This window comes from Urocampus carinirostris, chromosome 18 (genome assembly GCF_059441175.1).
Source record: "Urocampus carinirostris isolate Australia breed hairy pipefish chromosome 18, RoL_Ucar_1.0, whole genome shotgun sequence".
NCBI lineage: Eukaryota > Metazoa > Chordata > Actinopteri > Syngnathiformes > Syngnathidae > Urocampus > Urocampus carinirostris.
Genome location: NC_142366.1, coordinates 27,260,546 through 27,287,183, shown reverse-complemented (window position 1 = coordinate 27,287,183; position 26,638 = coordinate 27,260,546). Strand labels below are relative to the sequence as shown.

At 39.7% G+C, this 26,638-nt stretch overlaps 1 protein-coding gene across 2 annotated transcripts in view; it reads right to left on the bottom strand.

Annotated features, from left to right (window-relative positions):
• vav3a (vav guanine nucleotide exchange factor 3a) overlaps nt 1-26,638 on the bottom strand; it is a 178,683-nt gene that overhangs the window by 100,451 nt on the left and 51,594 nt on the right. For both annotated transcript variants that reach the window (XM_088322515.1, XM_088322516.1), the window contains 2 exons: nt 1,590-1,648; nt 1,445-1,510 (listed from right to left, as the gene is read on the bottom strand). In XM_088322515.1, coding sequence (XP_088178641.1) covers nt 1,445-1,510; nt 1,590-1,648 — 125 coding nt within the window. The remainder of the gene's footprint in view (nt 1-1,444; nt 1,511-1,589; nt 1,649-26,638) is intronic.

Genomic DNA, 26,638 nt, shown 5'->3' with positions numbered 1-26,638 from the left:
TTGGATTGGGCTGCTTGGAGTGGTTGTCAGTCGGGAGCTGCAGTACCCATTTTGGCCGCCACTGGGTGTTAATGTCGAAAGTGGATGTTTATCAATTTTGTTGGGGGTAATTTGACATGAAACCAAGCTAAAGACCCTTGCGGAGGCCTAAAGTACAGCCGTTTTGGAGTCTATAACTCACAACTCACAGGATTTACAATTATTAAGATAAGATAATGGTACTCAATGTGCCCAAAATTGGCTTGTTTGTATTATTATAGTGGAAATATTTTACTCCTATTCACAATGCCTTAGGAAAGACCTCGATTTACCATTTTGAATGATGACATGTTTTCAAAAAGCTGGCAAAATTTAATCTCCGTAATGTTTTATTTGGAATTTGTAATTTCATTTTCATTTCATTTCATTTTTGTTCTTCCTCTGTGCTTTGGGTAAGAGATGCGTGGCTTCCTCCCTCCACCTCCCTCACATTAGACGTCATTTCTGATTCCCACCAAGAGCTTACAAGCTTACAAACTTTTTTTCTACTTTTTGGCCAAATATTTCACTATTTGCAGCTTGTAATCTGTAGAATTCGATTTTCTTTTCAGTGCCATTCTGTTCAGTTCAGTTTCAGTGTTTGTCACGGTTGCCATGGCGACCAATTGACCCCCGCCTGTGTGATGCCAGCTGCAGCTTGTTGACCGATTGGCTTCCTCACTATTTAAACCCTGTCACGTCAATCTCCGGTTGTCGGTCCGTCTGCGAATCTCTGTTTTTACACGGCAAGCCCTTTTTCGCCTGTCCCGTTTTTTGCTCCCGTTTGTCTCCCGCTACGATCTGTTTTGCTCTCGACCACTTCTGCTCTCCCGTCCCGAATTACGACCTGAATTGATCTCGACCACGTCTACTCTCCTCTCCTGGCTTTCGACTTGTTTCCGATCCCGACCACGTTTTTGCTCTCCTATCCCGGCTACTCACCCATTTTTTCTGTTCCCCACGGATCACCGGATCGTGTGTGCAATCCTTTCCCTTTTCCCCAATAAAACTGTGAGAAACGTTACGTGAGTGGGTCCTGTCTCCATTTTTGTCCTGAATATTTTAGCGCTGTACTTGCAGTAAACACTTAATTTGAGGGACTGGGCCCCAAGTAAACCCCAAGCTGCGCAGTTCAGCCAAAACGCAAAGTACGCACGGCAGTAAAGCCTCATGTTTACTTTGGCGGCGAATAAAACCTTCGGGCTTAGTTATCAAATCAAGTTAATCCTTTGGGTTTGAACGGGTTCGGGTTCATTTCCCAGTGACTCGGGTCGGGTCGGGCTGAAATTTTTAGGCATGATCTTACAATAATCTCTCTTATTATTGAAATTAAATTACAATAAATAAAAAAAAATAAAAACATATACAATTTATAATATTAGTCAAAGTAGTAGTAATATTTTTGGCTCATGTGTGAGATTCTTACTCCATTAAATCCTCCAGGTGATTATAGATGTCCTCATCTTCGACGCTTTCTTCGGTAGGAAAAGACCTTTTAAAAAAAAATACACTTTTTTAATTCATTGTTTGCATGTTTAACCCTTGAAATAGCTTGCAAAAACCAAGTTTACCTGATTCCAGTCTGTTGTGCAATTGGCGTGTGAGACAGCTTTGATAGTGTGTCCATAACCTGCAAAAAAAATGTGTTTTTAGCAACAATCAAGTGTTTTAAAATATGATTTTGAATTTTACTGTGCCAGGGTTTTGTATTTAGATTATTTTTTTTTTTGCTATTAATTAATTAAGAAATGTTAAATATTCAGCTAAATTTAAAAAGTAGATTGATGACATAATTTTTATGAAGTAGTGGCACGATTATTAAAAATAATATCTACAGTTTAATACAGTAGCGATTCCCTTAACGGTCACTAGAGGGTAGTATTTAAAAACGTTTCAGAAAAACATAGCTTTGACATACTTTCTAAAAGACGTCCATTGCAATGAAATAAATACAATATATTTTAAACAGGGTTGGGTAGGGTTACTTTAACTGGATTACTTTCAATTACTTTTGGATTACTCGAATACCAAATATGCTAATAAAAGACGGAATACACGGAACGGCAAAAATGATGTTGGCAAGCTTTTTCGGATTTATTTTCATTTTGTTTCTGTCGCATTTTATGTTCGTTTTGCCGGAGATCAAAGAGATCAAAGCCAGGAGAGATAGCTTACCACGTGTTGTGAGTCATCATTTTATTCATATTTAGTTTCTTTTGTCTTTTATTAGCATATTTGGTGTTGGAGTAATCCAAAAGTAATTGAAAGTAATCAAGTTAAAGTAACCCTACCCGACCCTGATTTTAAATATAACAACGTTGACCTGAGTAAGGCAAAAATATGACCTAATTTTGAGATTTTTGTGTATTTTTCGAAGCTTTTAGTAACCAAGGCTCACTTTTTCTCATTCAAAAATCTCAAGGAACGCTAAAAACGTTAAAAAGTAACTCCCATCACTAGTTTTATAGTATTTCCGTCTCTTTAATTAAAATGATGCTGCCTAAATTGACATTATAATTTTTTCTGATCCTGTGTGGTCACCGTAGGTGATACAAGTTATATTTTATCATGCTTTCAAACAGTTTTTCAAGTTTTACTATATGTATATCTTAGTTTTCTAGAAAATATACAACATTAAAACTTAAATTCAGCCAGCGTAACAAAATAATGTTTGATTATGGCCCAACTTTTTCTATGTTTCCACCGAAAGAAGAAAATACAAGTATGATCACATTTTTTACTTCATTTAATTGTTATTTCTTTATCTGTGTTAAAAAAAATGTCATGGTTGCCAGGGCGCTCAATTGGCCCCGCCCGTGTGGCGCCAGCGGCAGCTTGTTGACAGATCGGCTCCCTGTCAGTATTTAAACTCTGTCTTGTCAGTCCCCTTTTGTCGGTCCGTCTGCGAATCTCTGTTTTTACACAGCAAGCCCTTTTTCGCCTATCTCGCGTTTTTCACCCTGTTTGTCTCCCGCTACGATCTGCTTGATCTCGACCACGTCTGCTCTCCCGTCCCGAATAACGACCCTTTTTTTTTTATCTTGACCACGTTTACTCTCCTCTCCTGGCTTTTTGAGAACCTTTGTCTGCAGTTCCTGCCTCCCCCACATGGGTTCATTACTTGCATCAAATCCTAACAAAAAGTAGACGAAAAAAATGTCAAGTGTCCGTCAAATAAATAAACAATAAACAAAAAATAAATCCAAATGTATTTTTTACACCTATATATATGTAAGATACTCTTAACCAAAGATTATAATATATTTGGACTTGTCTTTTCACTTTATATTATTAATTCATTTTCTGATTTTTCTGCAGCACTTTTTGTTCCCTTGAAAATTTTAAACTTTTTAATGTTTTTCTCGATTTTGTTCGTAATGACGGAGTGTTGGATAAAATTTGGTTTTAAAAGATGTAAAGTACATTCTTTTTGATAAAAACTAGAGAGCACAGGTGTCAAACAGGCGGCCCGCGAGCCAGATCAGGCCCACTAAGGGATTGAATCCGGCCCGCGAGACAACACTCAGAGAAGCGCAAGAGAAAAACAAGCTGGAGGTTGAAATATGTCAACTTGATGTTGCCAAAGCCAGGTGCCTCGAACAAAGACACTGTACTTGCATTTCTTTCTCTCTCTCTCCCTCTTTTCCACCCCTTTTCTCCCACTCTGTCTCTTTCACTCTGTGTGTCTCTCATTTTCTCTTCCTTTGTCTCTCCTCTCTCTGTGTCTTTTTAACTTCTTTTGCTCTAACTTCCTTTTTTCCTTTTCTCTTTTTCTCTTCCTACCCTTCGCGCTTTCGTTTCTCTCTTCTCTCCTTCTGTCTTTCTATTTCTCTTTGGATTTCTTTCTTCCTCTCCCTTTCTTTCCCCCTCTCTCAAGACTTCTCTTTTTATCTCTTTTGTTTCTCATGCTCTCTCTCTCTCTCTCTTTTTTTTTCTTTCTTTGTCCCACCCTCTCTCCTTTTCCCTCCCTCTTTCTCTTATTTCTTTATCTCTCTTCTTCTTTCTCTTTAATCTACTAGTCCGGCCCCCGACAGAATGTTTGTTCTATCGTGTGGCCCCCGAGTTAAAATGAGTTTGACACCCCTGGTCTAGAGGCACCCTCTACCGGATCAAAGTGGTACTACAACTCTCAAACTTCACAACAAAATCCAGTGTACCTTTTTTCAGTAATTTAACGTCTCTTAGTAAATCGTGCAACACAACAAAACTGACACTTTCAATAATCGATCGTAATCGATTTTATCGATTTGTTGTTGCAGCCCTGGCTCCCACCTACTGAAATGGATGAATGTTAGCTCCTCTGCTGATCACTCGAAGATAGGAAAGATACTAAAAATGTATTTTATTTTTTTGGGGGGGGTAAATTTCCTGCGGTACACTAGAAAAGGTCTCACGGCACGGTAGTTTGCCCCGGCACACTGGTTGAAAAACACTTATTTCTTGTATGTAGCCACAGACAGCCATTTATGGGTCAATAATTCACTGACACGACATAGAGAGACATGGGCAAGTGGATACATTTGCCCCGAGGTGCTCAAACAGATCACGACTGATCGCACAACACGTACGGAAAACACACTAAGGAAAACAGGAACAAAAACATGGTCTTATTACATAATATCTCAGCATCATTTCCCTCACTGCAGTTCTCCAGTCTCTCAGGTTATTCGCCTTTTTTGTGTCCGATAAATAATGGTTTTCAACTAGTGTGCCGGGGTGTAGCAGTGTGCCGTAGGAATTCTCACTATTTAAATGTGTGAACCTGGAGTGTCATGCCCAATTTCGTTGTCACAATATGTTAACCCATTTTGTAACAATGACAATAAAGGTATATTCTATTCTATTCTATTTTGAGTCATTTTCTTAAAAAGAATACACTGTGGTAAATACAACTAGAAAGCTAGTATTTAAAAAGGGACAGTGTATATTATTTAGCACCCTCTAGTGGTAAAACAAATAATATTTTATTAGAGAAGGCAATATTGAGTTAAAAACTATTTAAACGCATTCAAAATAACTTTGGTCATCCATCTTGCTGCTACGGGTATTAAAAAAAAACTATGGCAAAAAAAATAATTGAACGAAAATGGTGCTTTTTTGTCACTGAGTCTCAGTGGTTTATGCTATTTAGCACTCGTTTTCGGTTGCACAATACAAGACAGTTGTCATGATTACTGATGTTAATCACCTGTAGTATTTTTTTTATTATTTCTGTAGTAGTATTTTGGAGTATTAATACAGTTATAGTTATACATTTAAAACATTTCTATTGAGTTTATTCAGGACCTTTCAAACAGGAAATAGAATGACATGATATTTTATTATTCCCTTAGTGTTTGCAGAGTCAGAACCAGAACAGAGACAGGACCCACTTGCGTTGCGTTTCTCTCAAGTTTTATTGGAAGAAAGGGAAATGGTTGCGCCCACGATCCGGTGGTCACGGGGCGCAGGAAGCAGGTCGCTCTGAACGTGGAAGTGGGACTTCCGTTGCGAGCGATGGCAGTGTCGGGAACGGAAAGCGGGTCAGTAGCCGGCACAGGGGAGCAAAAACGTGGTCGGGGTCGGAAACGAGTGGTAAGCCAGAAAAGGAGAGTAGACGTTGTCGGAAACAAAAGAGGTCGAAAGCCGGGACGGGAGAGTAGACGTGGTCAGGATCAAAAACGGGTCGAAGCCGGGGGACAGACGGGAGCAAAAAACAGGTGGGAGTCAGGGTCGAAAAAGGCTTGCCTAGTGTTCACTGAGGTTCGCAGAGGGACTGACAAAAGGGGACAGACAGGACTGGGTTCAAATACTGATCGGGAGCCAATCAGAACCTGCGGCAGTTGGCGCCAAAAGGGACGCACAGCTGAGTCACATCAGTAATCATGACAATTATTGTAGGATAGGTAGAGAGAGAGAGAAAGAGAAAAAAAGAGAAAGAGAAAGAGAAAGAGAAAGAGACAGAGAGAGAGAGACAGAGAAAGAGAGAGAGAGGCAGAGAGAGAGACAGAGGGAGAGAGAGAGACAGAAAGAGAGAGAGAGAGTGCGAGAGAGAGAGCGCGAGAGAGAGAGAGAGGGCGAGAGAGATACTTTATTCATCCCCGCAGGGAAAGTCACATTTTTAAAAATTTTTTTTTTAGACAGATAGTATTATTGTAGCAGTCGTATTTCGGTCGAAAGCCGGGACGGGAGAGTAGACGTGGTCAGGATCAAAAACGGGTCGAAGCCGGGGGAGAGACGGGAACAAAAGACAGTTGGGAGTCAGGGTCGAAAAAGGCTTGCCTAGTGTTCACTGAGGTTCGCAGACGGACTGACAACAGGTGAGAGAAAGGGGTGGGTTTAACTAGGGAAAGGGAGCCAATCAGAGTCCGAGGCAGTTGGCGCCATCACATGGGTAATAATGACATGCAGAGCTGTTCCCTCTCAATTTAACACCAGGGTTTCCCCCCAGTGCTTTGTAAGCCCGGTGGGCCACCAAGCAATTGTTTTCATTTAATGTGAGTATAACGAGTGTATTTTTAGAGTCGTCCGATGAATTATTCATGAAATCGCCCAATGCCCTATTTAGAGGAAGATGCTTCTGTGTTTGTCTGAGCCTAAAATTGTCCTTCTCTTATGAACAGGGTTGGGTAGGATTACTTTAACTGGATTACTTTCAATTACTTTTGGATGACTCCGATCTCAAATATGCTAATAAAAGACAAAAGAAACTAAATATGAATAAAATGACAAAATTTTGTGCAGGCTTGGGGAGTAATGGCAAAAATGATGTTAGCAAGCTGTTTGGATTGATTTTCATTTTGTTTCTGTCGCATTTTATGTTCGTTTTGCCGGAGATCAAAGAGATCAAAGCCTGGAGAGAAAGCTTACCACGTGTTGCGAGTCATCGTTTGATTCACTGATTTTGTCTGATGTTTTATAGTAAAACATTTAAAGTTGGAGCTTTTGGTTGCATGTTAAAAACACAATCAGGATACACAAAAGTCAGAATATTTAATGTCTAGAGGGCGCCAACCAGAGGGGAGTGGCTGGAGAGCCCCCACCTGCGCTTAATCACTCTCTTCACCTGCACTTGATTATTCCGGCTCTCTTTATTGGCTGAATCCAACAGCAGAAGAGGTCAGGTCTTTGTCTTTATTAGTTGCACTCAGGGTGGGGTAGGGTTACTTCAACTTGATTACTTTCAATGACTTTTGGATTACTCCAATACCAAATATGCTCATAAAAGACAAAAGAAACTGAATATGAAGTTAAGGCTACTGCCCCCGGGACCCGGGAGCCGACATAAATGTCTGCCATCTTGCTGTTACGGGTACCCAAAAAGGCAAAATCTTTCAGAGAGGCTGCGCCAAAACAATCAAAAAAAATATATGCTTTTTGGTCACCTTGAATTTCTGTAGTTTGTATTCTTCCTTGCACTTTTTGCACTCGTTTTTGCTGCGCTAAAAACTATAATAAGCTAAAACATTAGCAAAAATAATTTACTAACATGATTTAAGTAAGATGAACCCCACCTAGGGGTGGCTGACGTAATTGTCAGCCATCTTGCTGCTAGAGGTACCGTCTTGCTGCTACGGATACTCAAAAACCATAATTATAGTGAAAGGCTGTGCAAAAAGAAAAAGAAAAAAAATGATCTTTTTGGTCTCTTTTAAGTCTCCATAGTTTGTATTTTTCCTTGTGCTTTTTGCACTCGTTTTTGGCTTTACTAAACAATAAAATGAGCTAAATCATTAGCAAAAATAGATCAATTTAAAAAAATAATTTAATTTATGTAAAGGGTGTGCGACATAATTGTTAGCCATCTTGCTGCTACAGGTACCTTCTTGCTGCTACGGATACTCAAAAACCATAGTGTGAAAGGCCGTGCAAAAACAAAAAAACATCCTCTTTTTAGTCACTTTTAAGTCAACCGTAGTTTTTATTCTTCCTTGCGCTTTTTGCACTCGTTTTTGGCTGCACTACACAATACAATGAGCTAAAACATTAGTAAAAATCATTCAATTCAAAAATATATATATTTGATTTTACTGAATCCAACCAAGGTGTGGGAGATGCTACGAGTCCTCTCTTGCTGCTACGGGTTACTGGAAAACCATAATTATTGTGAAAGGCTGTGCAAAACAAAAAAAAGATCTTTTTGGTCACTTTTAGGTCTCCGTAGTTTGCATTTTTCCTCTTGCTTTTTGCACTCGTTTTTGGCTGGACCAAACAATACAATAAGCTAAAACATTGGCAAAAATCATTAAATTAAAAAATAATGAAAATTTACCTAACATTAACCTGATTTAGGGGTGGGTGATGTAATCGTCAGCCATCTTGCTGCTACGGATACTCAAAAACCATAATTATTGTGAAAGACTGTGCAAAAAAAAAAAAAAAAAAGAAGATATTTTTGGTCACTTTTAGGTTACCGTAGTTTGTATTTTTCCTCTTGCTTTTTTGCACTCGTTTTTGGCTGCACCACACAATACAATGAGCTAAGACATTAGCAAAAATCATTCAATTAAGAAATAATCATAATTTACCTAACATTAACCTCACCTAGGGATGGGTGATGTAATTGTCAGCCATCTTGCTGCTACGGATACTCAAAAACCTTAATTATTGTGAAAAAAAAGAAGATATTTTCTGTCACTTTTAAGTCTCCGTAGTTTGTATTTTTCCTTGTGCTGTTTGCACTCGTTTCTGGCTGCACTAAACAATACAATGAGTTAACGTAATGGTCAGCCATCTTGCTGCTACGAGTACTCTCTTGCTGCTAGTGATAATCAAAAACCTTTAAAATATTGTGAAAGGCTGTCACTTTTGAGCCACCGTAGTTTGCATTCTTTTTTGTACTTTTCCTTTTAAACGAGTAAAATGATTTGTCTTAGGGGTAAAATATATATTTGTCTTTACAGGATTGCAGTATGGGGACAAAATTGGCAGGGGAATGTGTTTTTTTGCTGTTCCAATTATCATTTGAGCCATAAAACTTCATTGCCTCCCTAATAAATCTGTCTTGTCTGGAGTAATTATTCAACAGCAGTGTCATTAAATCTGTGCGACACGCGTGCCCACGGTGATGAAAGGAAGGTGAAAACGGGAGCGTGTCTTTGAACACATCATTGGGACGTGGCATCAATACCGTGTTGCCTTCACGGTTTTCAAAAAAAACGAAATATCTGATCTTGACAGAAGGGTGAAGTAATGAGTACTTCGATTCTCGCCTGCTCCGGTCATGAGAAGGACATCCGAATATTTCATCACTTGGGATCGAATTCAAATTTATTTTTTTTCAATTTTTAGTTTGCTAAAAACAAGCGTCATACTCGAGTATATACATACTATTTTTGTAGCTTTTCTGTCATTGTCTTTTCGTTGTAGTATTTCTGTAGCGGTGGTATTTCTGTGGGAGTATTTTTGTAGTAGTGTTACTGTATTAATATTGAGCAGTCTTTCTGTTGAAATACGTTACTAGTTTTACTGTAGCAGTAGTATATCTGTGGGTGTACTTTTGTCATAGTATTTTATCGTATTACTGTAGCAGCAGTATTTATGTGGGAGTATTTTTGTAGTAGTATTACTGTGTTAATATTTGAGCAGTCTTTTTGTTGTAGCATGTTAGTAGTATTACTGTAGCAGTAGTATATTTGTGGGAGTACTTTTGTCATAGTATTTTGTAGTATTACTGTAGCAGCAGTATTTCTCTGGGAGTATTGTTGTAGTACTACTGTATTGTTATTTCAGCAGTCTTTTTGTTGTAGTAATTTTGTAGTATTATTGTAGCAGAAGCATTTATGTGGGAGTATTTTTGTAGTAGTATGTTAGCAGTATTACTGTAGCAGTAGTATTTCTGTGGGAGTACTTTTGTATTTGTATTTTTGTTCTATTACTGTAGCAGCAGTATTTCTGTGGGAGTATTTTTTTAGTATTACTGTCTTGATATTTCAGCAGTCTTTTTGTTGTATTGTGTTAGTAGCATTACTGTAGCTATAGTATTTATGTGGGAGTATTTTTGTAGTAGTATTACTGTATCAATATTTAAGCAGTCTTTTTCGTGTAGTAGGTTAGTAGCATTACTGTAGCAGTGGTAGATCTGTGGAAGTACTTTTGTCATAGTATTTTGTAGTATTACTGTAGCAGTTGTATATCTGTGGGAGTACTTTTGTCATAGTATTTTGTAGTATTATTGTAGCAGTAGTATATCTGTGGGAGTACTTTTGTCATAGTATTTTGTAGTATTATTGTAGCAGTAGTATATCTGTGGGAGTACTTTTGTCATAGTATTTTGTAGTATTACTGTATTGATATTTCAGCAGTCTTTTTTGTAGTAATTTTGTAGTATTATTGTAGCAGTAGCATTTATGTGGGGGTATTTTTGTTGTAGTATTACTGTAGCAGCAGTATTTCTGTGGGGGTATTTTTATAGTACTACTGTATTGATATTTAAGCCGTATTTTTGTTGTAGTCTGTTAGTAGTAGTATGTGGTATGATTTTTTACGTCTTACAGTATAGTGTAGTGATTTTGTAGTATTATTTTTCCTTCATAATTAAAGCACATTTTTCTATTAGGTCCTTGTTTTTAAGCATACATTTGATATCTCGCTTTCAGGGTTGGGTAGGGTTACTTTAACTAGATTACTTTCAATTACTTTTGGATTACTCCAATACCAAATATGCTAATAAAAGACAAAAGAAACTAAATTTGAATAAAATTATTAAATTTTGGGCAAGCTTGGGGAGTAACGGAACACATGGAACGGCAAAAATGATGTTTGGATTTATTTTCATTTTGTTTCTGTCACATTTTATGTTAGTTTTGCCAGAGATCAAAGCCAGGAGAGAAAGCTTACCACGTGTTGTGAGTCATCATTTTATTCATATTTAGTTTATTTTGTCTTTTATTAGCATATTTGGTTTTGGAGTAATCCAAAAGTAATTGAAAGTAATACAGTTTAAGTAACCCTACCCAACCCTGCTCGTTTTGTAGAAATATTGTAGTATTTTTGGAGTGGACCAAAATGCAACACCCTTTTTTTATACTTATTAGTACTTATTTACTATTAAACGGCGTAGATTTTTAGTCAGGGTCCTACTCAAGCCTCGGTAAATCTTCCGAGTGTGAAAAAAACAAACATTGTGGCTTTTGAAACCCACTGCGGTCTGCCTGACGCCTTAATGACTCATAAGTTGGAACTCTTGGCCAGAAAATCCTGTGTTGAATTTATAAAGTGAACCCGTACTTCAATTCTGTTTAAAAAAAATAGAGAAACGACGTTGTGAGGGTGACAGATGAAGCGGAATACCAGATCTGATACTTGTGGTGAGAAGCAGCCGATAAAAATCGGGAGATCATAGCGACAGAGCCTCGCTGATGTTTAGCAATCAAAGCTACGGGTCGTTAACGCGAGTGATGCGTAATTAGCTGGCCTGGATTTGCAGATGTAGAGGCGGTTGGGATGCGGCACACGTCTCGTTTTACTTCTTTTTGAGGAGGTAGTTTGCTTGACAGAGCAACCTCACAATCATGGTGTATAACTTTCAAGTCAAGTCTTGTTTTTGTGAGGCCCTTAATCACAAGGAGTCTCAAAGGGCTGCACAGACCACAGATTATTGAAAACTACAGACTATTATTCCACCATCCCTATATCTAAAACCTACATGAGGGCAAGGATTTCTGTAGTAGAATATTTTCGTAGTACATCTGTAGAATTTGTGTAGGGTTTATATGGTTGTATTTCTGTAGTAGTATTATTGTAGTAGTATTTCAGTAGGGTTTTTTTTTTGTCGTTGTATTTTTGTAGTATTCCTGTAGTATTATTTTTGTGGTATTTTTGTTTGATTTCTGTAGAAGTATATCATATTTTTGTATTAGTATTTTGTAGTATTACTGAAGAAGTATTTTAGTATTTTTGTATTAGTATTTTGTAGTATTACTGAAGAAGTATTTCTTTAGTATTTTTGTAGTAGTCTTTCTAAAGAAGTATTAAAGATTTTTGCGTGTTATAGTATTATCGTAGTGATTTTGTAGTATTATTTTTCTTTCATAATGAAAGCGCATTTTTTGATTAGGTCCTCGTTTTAAACAAATTCGATATCTAGTTTTGTAGAAATATTGTAGTATTTTTGTAGTATTTCTTCGGTTGATGAAGCAGTGGGAAAAACCCTGCATAACTCACTAAAATATAGATTTGTATGTCTGAAATTCCGTTACATAACTGACACCCTAATAAATATGGGGTATTACATCGGTATTTTTGTAGTATTACTGTATTAATATTTAAGCAGTCTTTTTGTTGTAGTATGTTAGTAGTATTACTGTAGCAGTAGTATTTCTGTGGGAGTATTTGTGTAGTAGTATTACTGTATTTACTGTATTAGTATTTAAGAAGTCTTTTTGTTGTGGTGTGTTAGAAGTATTACTGAAGTAGTAGTATTTTTGTGGGAGTATTTTTGTGGTATCATTGTAGCAGAAGCATTTATGTGGGATCGTATTTCTGGTATTTTTGTCGAATGTTTGTGGGAGTATTTTTGTAATATTACTGTATTATTTTTGTAATATTACTGTAGTTATTTTTCGTAGTATTTTTGTGGGATTTCTGTAGTAGAAAATATTTGTAGTACATCTGTAGAATTTTTGTAGGGTTTATATGGTTGTATTTCTGTAGTAGTATTTCAGTCGTTTTTTTTGCCGTCATATTTTTGTAGTATTCCTGTAGCATTATTTTTGTGGTATTTTTGTTTGATTTCTGTAGAAGTATATCATATTTTTGTAGTAGTATTTTGAAGTATTACTGAAGTAGTATTTCTTAAGTATTTTTGTGGTAGTCTTGCTAAAGAACTATTAATGATTTTTGCGTGTTATATTATTACCGTAGTGATTTTGTAGTATTATTTTTGTGGTATTTTCATTTGATTTCTGTAGAAGTATATCATATTTTTGTAGTAGTATTTTGAAGTATTACTGAAGTAGTATTTCTTTAGTATTTTTGTGGTAGTCTTTCTAAAGAACTATTAATGATTTTTGCGTGTTATAGTATTACCGTAGTGATTTTGTAGTATTATTTTTCTTTCATAATGAAAGCCCATTTTTCGATGAGGTCCTTGTTTTAAACATAAATTTGAGTAGTATTATTGTAGTAGTATTTCAGTAGGTTTTTTTTTGTCGTTGTATATTTGTAGTATTCCTGTAGTATTATTTTTGTGGTATTTTTGTTTGATTTCAGTAGATTTATATCATATTTCTATAGTATATTTGTAGTAGCATTTTGTAGTATTACTGAAGTAGTATTTCTTTAGTATTTTTGTAGTAGTCCTTCTAAAAAAGTATTAATGATTTTTGCGTGTAGTATAATTTTTTTTCATAATGAAAGCACAATTTTCGATGAGGTCCTTGTTTTAAACATAAATTTGATATCTAGTTTCGTAGAAATATTGTAGTATTTTTGTAGTATTTCTGTGGTTAATGAAGCAGTGGGAAAAACCCTGCATAACTCACTAAGATATAGAATTGTATGTATGTCTGAACTCCAGTTACATAACCGACACCCTAATAAATACGGGGTATTACATCGGGCGTTGCCCGCCGCTGTCCGACTCTGCAAGTTTATCTTGTTTTGTCACTCGACACTCATGACTCAACAGCTGCAAACACGTCTGGTGCTCCGGAATGGATTTTCCAGGAGAAAACCTTGGAACCAATCCTTCCCTGTGGAAGTTGAAGACACTCCAAGTTCTCGTTTAGCGTCAGTCGTACGCTCGGATGGCTCGGGCACGTGATTCCCGTTGAGTCATAGGAACAAGCAGGATATTGAGCGTGGCTGCAACCTTCATCTCTGATTCTACCGTTATCCCATTTTTAAAATACATACCTGTCAACCTGTACGTTTTTGCTGTACAAAGTAGGTTTAGTATGCATTTTAAGACGTGTACGACGTAGAAGAAAATCTGTACGGAAAAACGCAAATTTGTCAATGATGGGTACCATCCGGTATACACCAACTATCACCAAACGGCAAATCAATCAAGTCAAACGAGTTCGCCGCGGTAGCCTCTATCTCGGTATCGTTTTTTTTTTTCGTTGCAAACGAAGCGAGCGGTGTGATGCTACTGTGCGCATACGTCTGCCGCCTGGGGATTTCCCATTATGCATCATTCCGTGGTAGTTGTGTAGTGAAATGAAGTCCGTCTCTTTTTAGAGAACCGGCTTTTTCGGCTCAACTCATTAAAGAGAGCCGGCTCTCAAACGGCTTACTTGCTTTGATGCATTATATTACGAATCATTAGATAAGAGATAGATAGATAGATAGATAGATAGATAGATAGACACAATAGACAGACAGATATATATACATACACAGACACACACGACAGACAGACACACAGACACACAGACACACACAGACACACGACACAGACTTTATTCATCCCCGTAGGGAAATTCACAATTATGTTATCATTGTTGTATAAAGAAGTTAGTATAAAAGGAGAAAATGAAAAAAAGACAGGTTTGTGTTTATCCCTTTAATCAGTATATTACCAACAATAATTTAATGCAGAAAATGAATTCATATTTTGAATTAAAAAATGTATTATTCTACTTAATTGTATTTATGCATTTTTTCCTTCTACAGTGAACGTCCAAGCGACGTCATTTTTGAACTTTATTTATAATAAACCTCATTCATGTCGAGCACCTCAGTATCTAACAAAAAAATGTTAATTAACAATATATATGATATTGACAAGGTTGTCATGGCGCCCAATTGGTCCCAGTTGTGTGGCGCCAGGTTCGGTCACGGTTGCCACGGCGCCCAGTTGGCCCCGCCCATGGACACCGGCTGAAAGGCGTTGACAAATTGCTCACTGGGAGTACTTAAACGCGGTCCTTTGAGCCGTTAGTCGTCAGAGCGTCTGCAAGACTCCTGTTAAACTAGTTCTGTGAATTTGTCTGTGTTTGATCCCGTTTTATTTTTGGCCTGATCTGTTTGATTTTGACAACTATTTTGTTCGGATCCCCGGATCAAGTGTGCACGCATTCCTCCTCTCCCTAATAAACTGTGAGTACGTTACGCGATTGGGTTCTCCATTCCTGTTTCCTGTTCTGGTTCGTGACAGATGTAACGAAACACATGTACAATATAACATGTTAAACTACATAAATAAACCCATTTGAAAAAAATATGGTGTAATATTATTTTGTATCTTGTAAGGGAAAATACGACAGTTTGCGAGGGCGTCGTGGAGGTTGACAGGTATGCAAATATCGCATCTGAGTAACGATTTTCACACACTTCCAGTCTGTCTGTCTGGAATATACTCATGTTCCTGCACAGGTTGACGCCTGGAGTTGCAAATGCTTTTGATCTTCATCTCGCTGACAGCTGGAGGGAGGGAATTTACAACTGTCAACATAAACAACTATTCCTTTAACACTAATAGTGTATCTCACTAGTAGGTCTCCGAAGAGTTCATCAGGAAGCATGCTTCATTTGTATGCTACGCTTTTTATTATTTATGTCAAACTGCATGAATGGGGCAAGAATCCCCATGGTTAGCAATTAAAATTATGTAACAGTTTTCGAAATGTATTCTAGTTCAGACCATTGAACAATCGCATACCAATGCCAGGGATAGTGTGTACCGTATTTTCCGCACTATAAGGCGCACCTAAAAGCCTTTATTTTTTTCAAAAGCTGACCATGCGCCTTATAATACAGTGCGCCTTATATATGGATCAATATTAAGTCACAAAGTCTTGCAACTAAGGCCAGCAGCCGCCGACTAGATTTTCCCCCGGGTTAAGGGATCCGTGAACCGTGACTTCAGAAGTTGTATGGTCAAACTCATTATGAAAAAGAAAAAGCTATTTAACACGGCTTTGTCAAATTTGACCTTGAATTGACTTGAGTCATGTGCCTGCGGCATTGGTTATTCGAAAGCATTTTGAAAGTCTTTGAAAGTGTCATGATTACTGATGCGAGGAGCCTGTGCCCGTTCCTTTGGCGCCAACAGCCCTGGTCGCTGATTGGCTCCCTGCCTCTTTTTAAACTCCCGGTTTCCGAAAGGACAGACCATTCTGCGAACCTATGCTTTCAGCTAGGCAAGCTCTGTACTAGCCGACATTCTCCTGCCCTGTTTTCTCCTGCCTTATACCTGTTGCCGACTTGTTTCTGGACCCGTTTCTGCCCTTGCTCCTCCGTCCCCTCCATCGACCTGTTTGGCCCTGTTTCCTGCCTGATACCAGTTGCCGACCTCTTTTCTGGACTCGTTACTGCCCTTGATCCTCCGTCCCCTCCATCGACCTGTTTTGCCCTGTTTCCTGCCTGATACCTGTTGCCGACCTCTTTTCTGGACTCGTTACTGCCCTTGCTCCTCCGTCCCCTCCATCGACCTGTTTTGCCCCGTTTCCTGTCTGATACCAATTGCCGACCTCTTTTCTGGACTCGTTACTGCCCTTGCTCCTCCGTCCCCTCCATCGACCTGTTTTGCGCTGTTTCCTGCCTGATACCTGTTGCCGACCTCTTTTCTGGACCCGTTTCTGCCTTGCTCCTCCGTCCCAGCCATCGGCCTGTTTTGCCCTGTTTCCTGCCCGATACCTGTTGCCGACCTCTTTTCTGGACTCGTTACTGCCCTTGCTCCTCCGTCCCCTCCATCGACCTGTTTTGCCCTGTTTCCTGCCCGATACCTGTTGCCAACCTCTTTTATGGACTCGTTACTGCCCTTGCTCCTCCGTCCCGGTCATCAACCTGTTTTCCCGCCGCCTACGACTACCCTCGCTCGACACGGAAGTGTCACCCGTGTCCGACGATCATCGGATCGTGGAAGCAAGCATTGCTCTCTCTTTTTTAATAAAGTAAAACGAACGCTATTGGATCCTGTCTCCGTTTCTGCCTTGCGACAGAAAGAACCAAAAGTGTATATAGTCGATAAAATAAGCTTATCCATGTAGAAATGGGGCAGCACGGCGGCGCAGTGGTTAGCGCTTGTGCGGCACAGTTCATGTCTCGGGAACCTGTCGTGGGTTCAAATCCAGCTCCAGACTTCCTGTGCGGAGTTTGTATGTTCTCCCCGTGCTTGCGTGGGTTTCCTCCGGGCACTCCGGTTTCCTCCCACATTCCAAAAACATGCATTTCAGGTGAATTGGCCGGACCAAATTGTCCCTAGGTGTGACTGAGCGAGTGAGTTGTCTGTCCCCGTGTGCCCTGCGATTGGCTGGCAACCAGTTGAGGGTGTCCCCTGCCCACTGCCCGGAGATGGCTGGGATGGGCTCCAGCCCCCCCGCGACCCTAATGAGGATAAGCGGTATGGCTAATGAGATGAGATGAGATGAGATGTAGAAATGAAAATAACAAACTTCATGTCATTATTACTGATGCGGGCACCTGGGTCTGCTCCATTGGCACCAACGGCCGCGGACGCTGATTGGCTGTTGACCTTTTTTTTAAACCCACACCTTCCTGACATCATTTGACGGATCGTCTGCAAACCTTAGCTACACACAAGGCCAGCTCTTTTGACTCCTGACTCTATCCTGCCCTGTTTTCCGTCTGATTCCCGTTGCCAACCGTTTTTTGCTCCTCCGACCCGGCCATCGACCTGTTTTTTCTCGCTCTCGTCAAGTGCCATTTCCGCGTTCCCGGCGATTTGCTACCCGTGACTGACGATCAAGCCCTTTCCTCCTTCTAAATAAAGCTGAGTAAAACGAACGCAATCAGGTCCCGTCTCCGTTCCTGGTCTGTGACACCTAATGCACTTTGTTACAACCCAATCGACGACTGATATATGAACCTCCACAAATTTCACACGAACCATGAATCAAAATGACAGTAAAAGCTTGTAAGCCATTAGCTTAACACAGCTATAGGAGAGTACCATAGCCTGAGCTTTACATACTCTTCACTAATGCTCCACAATGACCTTATTTATAAATCTGAAATGGGCTAACCCTCTAAATCCAACTTATGTTAAACGGGTAAAACGGGTCATATTGAACCAAAACACATAAAAGATGATCACGATCCGTTCTACAAATCAGATTATCGAAACAATTCCACAACATACGACATTGGCCAGCAGAGGACATTTACAGTATTGTTAAGTTCTGATGAAATCACATCACAGGTTAGTAAACAAGGCCTTAACCGCTGGTTATTCATCTTGTCTGCTCCTCGCAACACGATTCATCACGCTGATTCACATGTCAGCCATTTTATTACCGTCCCGCGCTGAAGGGAGATGATATTGACCATAGCTATTACGGCACATATTTAGTAAGACATGATCGTAATTCACTGCAGAGGATCTCATCTCATCTCATTAGCTACACCGCTTATCCTTAGTAGGGTCGCGGGAGCCCATCCCAGCAATCATCGGGCAGTGGGCAGGGGACACCCTGAACCGGTTGCCCGCCAATCGCAGGGCACACAGGGACAGACAACTCACTCATTCACACCTAGGGACAATTTGGACCGGCCAATGTGGGAGGAAACCGGAGTGCCCGGAGGAAACCCACGCAAGCACGGGGTGAACATACAAACTCCGCACAGGAAGTCTGGAGCTGGATTTGAACCCACTACAGGTTCCCATGACATGAACTGTGCCGCACAAGCGCTAACCACTGCGCCGCCGTGCTGCCCACTGCAGAGGATGGTAAACTTAATTTCGCCTGGCTGCGGGTCCTGAAATGTTCCAGTTCCTGAATTCTACCTTTGTTTTTTTGACTGGAGTAGACCTATTCACTATTTTGGGGGATTTAACCCAGAACATCCCGAGTTGTTATAATTTAAGTCATGTTTATTTATATAACTATTAATCACAAGGAGTCTCAAAGGGTGCACAGACCACAGATTATCGCAAACCACAGACTATTATTACACAATCCCCTGATCTAAAACCAACATGAGGGCAAGGAAAAACTCAAAAACCTTAGCATGAGGAAAATGAAGAAACCTTGAGAAGGGACCACACATGAGGTCATCCCCCTTCCAGGATGACCAGGCCAAAATGGATGTTGCAATAACAAAAAATACACAGATATTGTCAACATGAACTATAGGTCATTCATAAGCTATGGAATAGAAGTGTTTTTAAGCCTGGATTTAAACAGTTCCACTGTGGTTGCAGGTGGAATAATTTTAAATAAAGAAAATAAAAAAAATAGATAGATATGGAAAGTTCGGAAGTATATACATTCATGTAATTATGTATATATATATATATATATATATATATATATATATATATATATATATATAGATATCTACAGTAAATGTAACAAAAAATGATGGAAAATTAAAAAATAAGTAACGAAATAAAGACACTAATTTACAAAAAAAAACATTGAAAATTGACCGAACAACCTTAACATTTACAAAAACAAAAACGTTCAAAATAATCAGATAACAAATAAAAATAAGGAAAATGATAAAAGTGATAGCAGTGATCAAAATTAAAAATAGAAAGTCAAAAATGTGAAAGTTAAAAATTAAAAATTTAAAAATTTAAAAATTAAAATAAGGAAACACATAAAACATGAATAAATGCATAACCAGTAGAAACCAAATTTAAATTGTAGACAGAAAAACCTTATCATTAGAAGTAAATACCGAAAAAAAAAGAATTGTAAAAATAAGGAAATACATGAATAAAATTAAAATAGTAAAAAAAAAACATTAAACGTTTGGGGCCAGCTAATACAAAAATATCTTAACACTAAAACAGGGGGGGGAACAAGAAAAAAAAAAAGGAAACACAGGTAGGCTCCTTGTATGGCTGCTATTGGTGTGTGAGTGAATGGGTAAGTGTGAAGCACATTGTAAAGCGCTATAGAAATGCAGACCATTTACTACTGTAAATAAATAAATACATACATAACAAGTTAAAAAAAAAACACACACACACACATTACATGTCATCTCATAAAAAACAACATCTTAAAAAATACAAATTTAAAGGCTCATCTTATTATTGTAATTCATCTTTCTTATAAAGGAATTATAATTCATGACATAATATCACAGTCCATGGGTTTCTTTCCTTCGTGCAGAAAATCCAATGCCAATTTATGTACGTTTGCCTCCAAACGATGTCTGTAAATAGCCCTCTCGTCATATCTATTCGGGATAATTGCGTTTGCATCGGAATAACAATCCCTCGGGATGCCCCATTATAATCAGGAAAAAATTGAAAACGGAGCGAATATGCAGAAAAGCTCACTGAACAATTTTCTCAATTTTGGTCATGAGGAAGTACACGATTGTTAAAGACGAGAATAATTGTATCGGGTGCTCCTTAAATACCAGCATTATATTACAAACATCCAAACATAAATCAATAGTATTTCTACAGCTAGCAAAAAGCAACGTCTATCGATGCTTCTCGGATGATTTTTTTCTTTTATTTGTCGGCATTATTGCGTGTTTTGGCGCGTGTCAATATTTTACACAGATTTACTACACTCACGGATGTAAGAGGACCATGGTTGCGTGTTATTATTGAAAGTGATGGCTGCAAGACGTCTTTGGTGAGCTTTAGGCTGCGTCCCATTCTTCTCACTTTCACTCGCTATTTGCCCTAGTCACTCGGTTTTGCGCATTCACGTGAAAATGGGATGTGTCCCAATACTTTCAAGACCGAGGGAGAAGTGCCCTCAACCCATGACATAACCACTTCAGATCGAGGGAGGTCGGTACCTCACTTGGAGCCAAGTGACTACCCAGAAGGCTTTGCAAATTCTCATTATCAACAAACATGGCTGGAAAGGAACCGCACAAATGTAAGTAGTTTTCCACAACTACGCATGTATTTGCAACGAAATCTATTGAGATATCTTGGTTAGACATAAATGCAATAGAAAATCGCATTTTCGCGTTAAAACATGAACATTGCCAAATCGCGAAGTGCACGAATCTACCGAAGGAGCCGCAAAAAAAAAAATCTTCACACTCCAAACCGTAGAGTAGGATAACTGCAGAAAATCACGGTTCAGCCTTGCAAGTCCTGTCCAATTTCTTAGGGGACAATCTTCACTTTGCACTCCACTCACTGAGGGGGCTTCCCAATGGAGGGACCTCACTGGAGGGTTCTCAGGGCCAAGTGAGAGGAATGGGATTGGGCCTTATATTTTCCCCGTATTTTGCTTCAGTCTGATCTTGATGTTTCTGTGATGAGTCTATTTTTAAAATCAATTCAATTCAAAGTGTTTGTTGTATGCACAGTAAAGAACCAGGTTTCTCTGCACAATTAAATTCTTACTTTGCTATCCACAGAGTTGCAAGCGAAAAAGAAAATAGAAACTAGGAAATGGTTGGCATTTCTTAAATCCCAAGAGTTTAACCTTCCTAATGATATGTGAAATGACGCATACAGCGCCTTATAGTCCAGTGCGCCTTATGTATGGAAAATATATGACAAAAGACTATTTTGTGGGGGGGTGAGCCTTATAACCCAGAGCGTCTTATTGTACAAAACATACGGTACATAGTTTGATAATCACACCCAAGAACAGATGTGGTTCTGACTGATGGCTTTTTAGCTGTGCTACTGTGATTCTTATGTCATAGAGCAATTTTCATGTTTTAGATAGGGCTTTATGGTGCAGCTAGGCTGAGATTCCTTCATCCATCCATCCATTGTCTGCACCGCTTATCCTCAGTAGGGTCACGGGGGTGCTGGAGCTCATCCTAGCTACCTTCGGGCAGTGGGCAGGGGACACCCTGAAATGGTTGCCAGCCAATCGCAGGGCACACAGAGACAGACAACTCGCTCGCTCATTCACACCTAGGGACCATTTGGACCGGCCAATTAACCTGACATGCGTGTTTTTGAAATGTGGGAGGAAACCGGAGTGCCCGGAGGAAACTCGCGCAAGCACAGGAAGAACATGCAAACTCTACACAGGAGGTTCGATCTCATGACTTTAGAAGTTACAAAACACATATTTTTAATTGTAAACATGCCTTTTAATATTGTTTTTCCAATCATATTACAAATTGATCCTAAAACATTTTCCCTAAAAAGTGTCATGATAACTTTGTTTTGGAAAAAAACATTTTTGCCACTTTTTCACAGCATCATCTCCAAACAGAAGAGCAGCTTCAGCGACAGACTGCTGTCACAGTCTTGTTCCACAGACAGACCGAGGAGATCCTTTCTTTCTTTCTTTCTTTAACTCCACCCGGGTGAGTAAAAGCCCACATTAAACCACACCCCTACATTTGCATATTACCCTATTTTTATTACAGTGTGTATTTTCCGTAGCACTATTTCAATACTCTATATCAACACGTCATATCGGGTATTTTTGTATTCTATATCTTTTATTTTATCATTTTATTTTTAACACAAGGATACTGCTGGAAGTGTGAATTTCCCTACGGGGATGAATAAAGTATCTCTTTGTTTATCTATTTATCAAACTATCCATCTATCTTTTCACCCTGACTGAAAATATGTTCTTAGAATAATTGTAGAGAAGGTTTATGTAATTCAAGCGTTCGCTAAATGATATTGCATTGACTTCTGCACCTCTGGAAAACAACCTCTCAGTACACGTCGAGCATCTGGAAAACGAATACATTGCGTTCAATGCACAGCTTCGAAAATTCGATGTTCCAGAAAAACATCTCTGGCCTACCTTGGAATATCATGAACACCCCTATGTGATCCTATTCATTTTCACAGAGGTGATGGCAGATGCCGCCTACAGCACTTCATCCAAATCTCAGCCAATGTTCCCTCTAAACTGCATGTGTGCGCAATTGCGCAATACCCAGAGCTTTTCCGTGCACAAGAAAATCGAGTCAGCTCACAAAAATAAGGGCTCGAAATTGCTACTTAAGAAGCGAATTAAGTCAAAGTTACCGTGCATGAAGGTACAAATACAAGGGTTCCCCTGACGCTGTGTTCTAAATGCGGTATTTGGAAGTCAAGGTCGAAGGAGAACGAAGTTGAGTCAAGTCAGTAGAGTTTTTCGAGAACCGGCTTCTTCGGCTCGGCTCACTAAAAGGAATCGGCTCTTTCGGGTCCCAAACGGCTCTTCAGGTTGTTTTTGCTTCTTTCAACCCTATATGACCAAATATCATGTAAAATGTTGCACGAAATGACTTAAAGGAAGGGGGAATCGAACAAAAAAAAGAAAAAAAATACCAAAATGAAAAAGTAGTGAAAAGCTGAGAAAAAAGGAAACAAAAGGAAGAGAAAAATGAAGGAAAAATTCAGAAAGAAGCTAGAAAGAAATAAAAGAAAGAAACAAAGGAAAAAAAAGTAAATACAGAACAAAAAGAAAAAAGTAAAAGCTAAGGAAAAATAAACGAGAGCCCATACCAGCTATCTCCGGGCAGTGGGCAGGGGACACCCTGAACTGGTTGCCAGCCAATCGCAGGAAAAAGTTTGTGTTGCATTCAAATAATTTCCAATGATACCAAGTCAATCTTGTTGCCAACATTGTACTCCCACTCAAAAATGTGATTAAATACAGTTCTGTATCGTGCAACTGACTAAGCCCCCCGAAATGTTATTATTAAGCGACAAAAGACACCAGGAAAAAAAAGAAATGGAAATCTTGTGAAGGAATTGTAAAAACAAATGACGTTGGAAAATTAGAGGGAACATTGATCTCATCTTTCTGAGAAATCTATAAAAGCAGATGAAATTAAAAATAAATACAAATCAAACCACTCATACTTTTCGTCTCTCACATCGAGCCAAAATGCAAAATGGTCAAAATAAAGGGCTCTTTGATATCAACCAGCAGGACAGCAGTCTGAATTATCATCTAAACATGACACTGAAAGAAAAAAAATGTGATAAAGTCGAGTCTCGCAGTAGAGCGTGCGTTCACGGTTCGATAAATACACCGTGGCCTATTCCTGTAGTTCCAGCTAGCTTAGCACAGAAAAGCAGGAAAAGCTGTCAGAAAGTAGGCCAGTGAGGCGAGGAAGACCAGTTTGTTGACTTGCACTTCATCCTTTGTGGTCTTTGATCCTGTCCACGGTGGCTCGGCTGGCCCAGACCCAGCGGTGGGTGGCCTATAAATATCTGCCAGGGTTGGGTAGGGTTACTTTAACTGGATTACTTTCAATGACTTTTGGATGACTCCAATACCAAATATGCTCATAAAAGACAAAAGAAACTCATCTCATCTCATTAGCTGCACCGCTTATCCTCAGTAGGGTCGCGGGGGTACTGGAGCCCATCCCAGCAATCATCCGGCAGTGGACACCCTGAACCGGTTGCCAGCCAATCGCAGGGCACACGGGGACAGACAACTCACTCGCCCATTCACACCTAGGGACAATTTGGACCGGCCAATCCACCTGAAATGCATGTTTTTGGAATGTGGGAGGAAACCGGAGTGCCCGGAGGTAACCCACGCAAGCACGGGGAGAACATACAAACTCCACACAGGAAGTCTGGAGCTGGATTTGAACCCACGCAGGAGGTTCCCATGACATGAACTGTGCCGCACATGTGCTAACCACTGCGCCGCCGTGCTGCCCACAAAATAAACTAAATGCGAATAAAATGATGACTCACAACACGTGGTAAGCTTTCTCTCCTGGCTTTGATCTCTTTGATCTCCGGAAAAACTAACAGAAACAAGATGAAAATAAATCCAAACAGCTTGCCAACATCATTTTTGCCGTTCCATGTATTCCGTTAGTCCCCAAGCCTGCACAAAACTGACTCATTTTATTCATATTTAGTTTCTTTTGTCTTTTATGAGCATATTTGGTATTGGAGTCATCCAAAAGTCATTGAAAGTAATCCAGTTAAAGTAACCCTACCCAACCCTGATCTAGCTTGATACATGGATAGATCTAGATGGATACATGGATAGATCTAGCTCAGGGTTGGGTAGGGTTACTTTAACATGAGTCCACAATCAACAAAGACCCTCTTACGCCCCGAAATAATGACATGCAATTGGAATTCTTTTTTTTTTCTTTTTTCCGTGTGTGTCTGTAGTGTTCGTCTGGTGTTTGCATACTTGTGCGTGCGTTCACGCTTGAAGGAGGCCGACAGAAGTGTGACTCAAAGAGATGCAAGAGAGTCAGCGAGTCCATGAATTATCCACAGACCTTTGAGACCACTGACTAGAACCTCTATCAAGTTGTTCGAATTTCAATGCAAAATATGGAACTTGGGATACAGTACACCAACGAGCAGGATCCCGTCATTAAGGACAGTGTGTATTTTGTTCACGGCAAGATGTTACTGTTACTTAAAAGAACAAGTGCATAAAAGCACAAGAAAAAAATACAGACTACAAAGACTCAACGTTTTTTGCTCCCATCTGTCCCCAGCTTTGACCTGTTTTTGATCCTGACCACGTCTGCTCTCCTGTCCCGGCTTTCGACCTCTTTTTGTCCCCAAATACGTCTTCTATCCTATTCTGGCTTACGACTCGCTTCTGACCCCGACTACACCTTGCTCTACCAGTCCCGGCTACCAACCCGTTTTTCTGTCCCTGACACCGCCATTGCTCGCTACGGAAGATCCACTTCCGCGTTCGTAGCACAATCTGAGTATGAGAGCGACTTGCTTCCCCCACCCGGAGAACACCGGATCGTGGGCGCAGCCCTTCCTCTTTCCTCCAATAAAATTTGGGAGAAACGTAACGCAATTGTGTCCAGTTTCCGTTCTGGTCCTGACACCTAAAATAGTCCCAACAGCAGAAAAAATAAATTTTATTTTTCCTCATATTTCCATGTATGTTGTACAAAAAAGACAGCGTGAGGGTTAAACATGTTGACATGCTTTAATAAGAAAACAGCGCCCTCTTCTGATGATGCTAGATTAGTCTGCTCACACCAGGCACAAACCACAGCGTGCGGATAACACAATCGCACTTCCTCATATCGCAATATCTTTCAGATTTCGGTTAATGTCACAAACCAGGAATGGAGAACCCAATCGCGTAACGTACTCACAGTTTATTAGGGAGAGGAGGAATGCGCGCACACTCGATCCACTCCGGGATCGATAGTCGCTGAAGTGGATTCAAATCCGAACAAGAAAAGTTGTCAAAAACAAACAGATCAGGCGCAAAATAAAACAGGATCAAACACAGGCAAATCCACAGAACTAGGCATTTCACACAGAGTTTAACAGGAGTCTTGCAGATGCTCTGACAACTAACGGCTCAAAGGATCACGTTTAAGTACTCCCAGTGAGCAATCTGTCAACGCGTTTCAGCCAGTGTCCATGGGCGGGGCCTATTGGGCGCCGTGGCAACCGTGACAGAACCTGGCGCCACACGGCTGGGACAAATTGGGCGCCGTGGCAACCGTGACAGTTAATAGTGCAGCCCTCGTAATTGACCCTTGTTCTTTCTCTTCTTACTTGCATTACTTTCCAGAGAAAAGACCTGAGACCAGTGTTCCCTGGTCAGAAATGAGGGCTCAAAATTACTAATTAAAAAGCGACTTAAGTCAAAGTTATAGTGCATGAAGGTAATACACGGGTTCCCCTGACGTTGTGTCCTAAATGCGATATTTTGAAGTCGAGTCGAAGTAGAACGAAGTTGAGTAAAGTTAGTAGAGTTTGTCGAGAACCGGCTTCTTTGGCTCGGCTCACTAAAAGGAACCGACTCTTTTGGGTCCTAAACGGCTCTTCAGGTTGTTTTTGGTTCGTTAATCCCAACATGACCAA